At 37.7% G+C, this 6,000-nt stretch overlaps 1 protein-coding gene across 2 annotated transcripts in view; it reads left to right on the top strand.

The window, feature by feature from the left end:
- The first annotated feature begins 3,776 nt into the window (after nucleotides 1-3,776).
- Nucleotides 3,777-6,000, top strand: part of LOC126299191 (PAT complex subunit Asterix) — a 49,344-nt gene continuing 47,120 nt past the window's right edge. Inside the window, exon 1 of one of the 2 annotated variants that reach the window (XM_049990971.1) lies at nucleotides 3,777-3,928. In XM_049990971.1, the coding sequence (XP_049846928.1) occupies nucleotides 3,792-3,928 (137 nt within the window). In that variant the 5' untranslated portion in view covers nucleotides 3,777-3,791. Of the gene's footprint in view, nucleotides 4,083-6,000 lie in introns of both variants that reach the window. The other variant, XM_049990972.1, reaches the window with a different exon arrangement.

The raw sequence follows: 6,000 nt of genomic DNA, 5'->3' as shown, positions 1-6,000 counted from the left end.
CAAGGTATTGCCCTACATGATGAGAGAGACAATTTATAATATTTTCCACAGTTAGATTGTTGTAAATATCCTTATCTACAAATATATTATGTATTAAAGTGCTAGAATTGGCTGTCACTCTAGTTGGAGTGCCCACAAATGGTACTAAGTTGTAACAGTTCAGAAAGGCTTTTCAACAGAAAATGCTATATATGCTTTCACTGATCAAATATTAAATGCTCTGAATAACCGGACATCACCCATTGGTATTTTTTGTGATCTCTCAAAGGCCTTTGATTGTGTAAATCATGGAATTCTTTTAGATAAGCTAAATCATTATGGTTTGAATGGGGCAGTGCACAAATGGTTTAATTCATACTTAACTGGAAGAATGCAGAAAGTTGAAATAAGTGGTTCGTGTAATGTTAAAACAACAGCTGATTCCTCAATCTGGGGTGCTATCAAGCACGGGGTCCCACAGGGTTCGGTCTTAGGTCCTTTACTGTTCTTGATATACATTAATGATATACCATTCCACATTGATGAAGATGCAAAGTTAGTTCTTTTTGCTGATGATACAAGTATAGTAATAACATCCAAAAACCAAGAACTAAGTGATGTAATTGTAAATGAAGTTTTTCACAAATTTATTAAGTGGTTCTCAGCAAACGGACTCTCTTTATATTTTGATAAAACACAGTATATACAGTTCCGTACAGTAAATGGCACAACTCCAGTAATAAATATAGAATTTGAACAGAAGTCTGTAGCTAAGGTAGAATTTTCAAAATTTTTAGGTGTGTCCATTGATGAGAGGTTAAACTGGAAGCAAAACATTGATGGTCTGCTGAAACGTCTGAGTTCAGCTACGTATGCTATTAGGGTTATTGCAAATTTTGGTGATAAGAATCTCAGTAAATTAGCTTACTATGCCTACTTTCATTCACTGCTTTCGTATGGCATCATATTCTGGGGTAATTCATCGTTGAGTAGAAAAGTATTCATTGCACAAAAACGTGTAATCAGAATAATTGCTGGAGCCCACCCACAGTCATCCTGCAGACATCTATTTAAGGATCTAGGGATCCTCACAGTAACCTCACAGTATATATATATTCCCTTATGAAATTTGTTGATAATAATCCAGCCCAATTCAAAAGTAATAGCAGTGTGCATACCTATAACACCAGGAGAAAGGATGATCTTCACTATGCAGGGTTAAATCTGACTTTGGCACAGAAAGGGGTAAATTATGCTGCCACAAAAGTCTTTGGGCACCTACCAAACAGCATCAAAAGCCTGACAGATAGCCAACTAACATTTAAAAATAAATTAAAAGAATTTCTAGATGACAACTCCTTCTACTCATTGGCTGAACTTTTAGATATAAACTAAGTAAAAAAAAACTTAATCATTAGTGTCATGCAATATTTTACGTTCCACATCATTACGAAGTGTCGTATTCATGATCTATTGAACAAGTATTAATCTAATCTAATCTAATCTACAGTAGATCGGGTGTTCGATGTCCATTTTGTTTCTATTTACTTTTTAAAAGTCGACTTAGAAGTCACCCATAACAATGCTTGATTAATTTTTCCTACACAGGTGGGACAGAAGTGATTCTATTTGTCTCAGGAATACATTCAGATTTTCAGCAGGCGCCCTGTAAATAGCCAGTTCGATAACTGTTGCACTGTCTGCTGTTAACTCGATGACACACGCCTCAAAATGCTGTTAATCGCAGTATTTGCTTAAACATACAGATTTATACACTACATTTTTTTTTCAAATATTACAACTCCAGCTTTTCTCATAATAGATCTGTAGTAATATGCAGATAAACTTAAGTTTTCAATTTGCAGTATGTGGATTACACTAATAACATCATGTTGTGAGAATCACAATATATCAGGCTCTCTTTCACACTCGTGTTTTAAATTTATTAGCAACTGGTCCTTTTTATTCTTGAGACTACATATATTTTGGTGGAATAAATACAAGGTTTGACTTTTGCTCACCCTAGCATTTGGATGATGTTTGGTAGGACTGGCTTTTCCCAGAACACTAGTTGATAGTATTGTTTGGGATGTGGAAGACTCATATTGAACACACGAGAGAGCTGTTTCACGAAACTTGGAATCCTTTTCTCTTGTGTTACTTACCATAAAAAAAACATTGGGTTTGCTTTCTGTTGCGTGTAGGACCGGCAACAGTTTCTGCTGCACGTGTTAATGTTTCAGCAGTTGGTCCTGCCACTGATGATTCTGCTCCTTTCGATGATGATGCTTCTTCTGCTGCTGAGACTTTTCCCCTACCAGTACATGGAATTTTGCTGTTTGCTCTCTCTCTGTTCGCAATTATTTCATTTATCATTTTACACTTAAAATTTTTTCTTTCGTAATTTAGATGCATTCCATGTTGGGTATGCTGCCATTGTGTCCAATTTGGTACGCTGCATTTTACAAGCCTAGAACACATTTGTTTTCTTTTAATATTAGTGTTTCGATACATTACTTCTTATCTGTGTGGTAAAGTTGCATGTATTGTATTTCGTAGTTTATTGCGTTCCAGGGACCTTTTTAGTTCTATTATGCAGTTATTTACTTCGTTTTTTGCAATATCATTTGCGCCTGCTACACACACGACATAGTCATTTTTTGCCCGACATTTTATCGTGTAAGTCGACACCAATAATGTTTTTCGATTTTACTCCTGGCTTCGCAATACCCGTTGCGTCGTATCTTTTGATTTCTTTTGAAAGTTTCGTCATGTTTTGGCCGTTACTGTCCGTTAAAAACAATACACTACTTTCGTGTTTGTACTGTTCTACGTTTTTGTTGGTATTGTCTCTCTCATTAGTCCCATTACTACTTGCAATAGATGGCATTCTCAATTTCTCACCGTCAGTTTTTGCCTTAATTCTGCTCAGTTTCTCTCCGTTACTATTTGCCTTAATGCTGAACTTAGAGCCTGTATCACCATTCTGTTGATAAGGTTTGTTCAAAAGTTCATGTTCCCTTACCGATGTTAGGCCACAATCCGCCTCTTCACTTACGGAAAGAACATGAAATTTGTTTTGAACCACCAACTGTTGGGCGTTTTCACTCCCCGGCAATGTTTTCGTATTTACATCTCTGTTTTTATATGGTATTTTCGTCCACTCGTTAGAGTTTTTTGCTGAAGAGAAATGGATTTTTGTTTGACTAATGGCTGTTATTTCTTTTCGAAGTTTAGATATCTTACTACTCAGTACACTGATGATTTGCTGAAGGCTCCATAATTTCGTCTCTACAATTTTCACACACTGTATTTTTACCGACATTATTTTCGTTTTTCGCAAGAATACTACTCACTTGTACACACAACGTCTCCGCCATCTGTCTGTTGTAGGGCAGAATGAAAACTGATTCGAAATATTTATTAGAATATGTACTAGGCAGGGCTGAATCTTTTTTCAGAGTCGCAACAAAGTTACCCCCATAAGGGACAAACTAGCCTCGTTTTACCACGAGTTTAAAACAAATTAAAGTACAACATGATCGTGGAAATCCCATGCAAAACGCATACACCGAGCGCGGTTGCGCAGTGGTGTGAGATTGGACTCTTATTCGAGAAAAAGGCGGTTCGGATTCCCGTCTGGCCATGCAGATTCAGATGTCGGTTTCCTGTGGAACGCATAAAGCTAATGCTGTATTGGTTCCTTTGTTATGGCATGGCTGAATTCCTTCTCCATCCGTCCCACGGATTTACTTCATCACTAAAGGTCTTGCCATCGACGGGACGTTAACTTCTAATATTCTTTTTGTAGGATGAAGGCAGTATGTTTGTATGACCTTTCGACTGTAATTATTCGATTGCTATCATATGCCACTGCTGGTAGAAGACGTTGCTGTGTTTTTCCTCTTTTCTCGAAGTGTTGGGAATGGTTGCTGTTGACGTCAGTAATGTAGGTCATGGTTTGTGTGTGAGATGATAAAAGCATACGGAAATAAAGCCTATTCGATTGCTTAGTGCAGTTTTGTGTTGTATATTGAAGTTAATGCTATATCTAGTGCAATGAACAATCACTTAGATCCCCGAAGACCTGATAAAGAACTCAGGTTAGTTACTGAAGTATCAGTTTATACAGTGCGATCTATCACATGGTTATGTTCGTTTACCTTGATGTTACGTTTTTCAAAGATTGTTGAGGTTTTGTGGCATTTCAAAAAGCTGGAGATTCACGCGTTTCTTTCTTTTAGTTTGCTAGTAATAATTTGTTGAGCGGTCTTTTTAAAGCTATGTTTCAAATGACAGCATTATACATATGTTCTAAAGGCACAACCGTAAAATGCTGTTTTCTTATTACTGTAGCTCTAGTTTCGCCGTAGATACAACACACAAACATGACTTAGGTTCTACAACTTTACCAGTACCTAATTACTTACGTAATGGAAGGAAGGCTGTTTATCAACACCAATTGGGTTTTAAATGCACAAGTACAGTTGGGCAAAGATGGGACAGCGAATCAACTGAGTGCTTGCTTATGGTAGTGCCTTATGCCTACGTGAGAATAACTAGGGGAACAACTGATAGTGATCGTGGATTTCCGAGCCCTCCTCGCAAATATGGAGCTGTCTTCTTTATCACTGCATCACGTTGCTGATGCAGACCTCCACACGCCAGTAAAGAAGTTCCCATGTAAAACTAGAAATTAGCCATACATTACAGTAAGGGCAAAATGTATGCAGCATGATATGTTCATAATCACTCATTTGAACATATTGGGTTTTTCCTTCACTTATTGTACCAAATTTATGGTTTGTCACATTCATATGAGTAAAAGCAGTGCTTTAGAAAGGAAGCTAGCAAAATTGCTCTTCATACTAACACTCGGTAAAGAAACTTATCCCATCCATCCATACATACAGAACCAAGTAGATGTCTACGTCTAAACCTATACTCTTCAAACCACTGTGAAGTGCATGCCAGAGGGTTCATGCCTTTTGATAAGCTTATATATGAGTTTGAATTTCAGTTTCCACCCATCATCACTTTGCACACTCTCCTTGGAACATACCACCTCAATGTTGACATTACATGTTTAGTGATGTACAACACATGATGCTCTTGTGCTAAACTGCCCCATGATGAGATATGCTGTACATATTTGGTTTTTCTCACTTCTAATTCCTGTACTCAACCTCTGTAAAGATGGTCCCAGACACATTAGCATTACTGAAGAATTGGTCAAACAAGCATTTTGTAAAGCACCTTTCTGCTGAATTAACTGCATGTTAAGGGATAAAAATGGCATTGGGTATCACTAAGTTCAACTGACCCATAGCAATATTTTTCAATTGGTTTAGACACATTGATACTCCAGTGACCTACTTTGAATTGCTACTACAGGGGAGGGGGGGGGGGGGGGGAGGGGTGGGGAGGTATCTCATAAGATCCAGTTATTTTCACTCTGTTGTAGTCGATTTTGTACATAAATGATGGATATGGTCCATGTGGATGCAAGTAGTTGGCCTGTAGTTCTCTATTTCTTTAAGTTTCTAAGACATATGCAATCCACCAATGACTGTCACAATACAGGCAACAAATCCATGTATCTCTCTTAACAGCAATCCATTCACCATAGTGATCACTGACTCTCCTCTCTTCACAAAAGAAGCAGAATATGTCTTTGTTTTTACTATACATTTCCTAATACATATTATACCATGTAGCTTATGGGCACCTGTAACTTAACTTGTATTCTTGAAATGTTGGATCAGCTTGGCAATGTCTTAATCATGACGGAAAACTGATGTATAGTCAAACACACATGGTGTAATATTTTCTTTGCACCACTGAAACATATTGACCCGGAATTCCACTTATGTACCCAGTACCTGGCTGTTGTAGCACAATCCTGTTTCTTCAAGCTCTTTTCTTATAAGAAGCTGACCTAGCTGCCCCATATTTGTCACCTGAAGTCCAGCTATTTGCAGAAGCTCAACACCCTCTGCTTGCTCGCACACACATCTTGGT

The sequence above is a fragment of the Schistocerca gregaria genome, chromosome X, assembly GCF_023897955.1.
Source record: "Schistocerca gregaria isolate iqSchGreg1 chromosome X, iqSchGreg1.2, whole genome shotgun sequence".
NCBI lineage: Eukaryota > Metazoa > Arthropoda > Insecta > Orthoptera > Acrididae > Schistocerca > Schistocerca gregaria.
The sequence above is the reverse complement of the archived record's forward strand: the minus strand, read 5'-3'. Positions and strand labels throughout refer to the sequence as shown.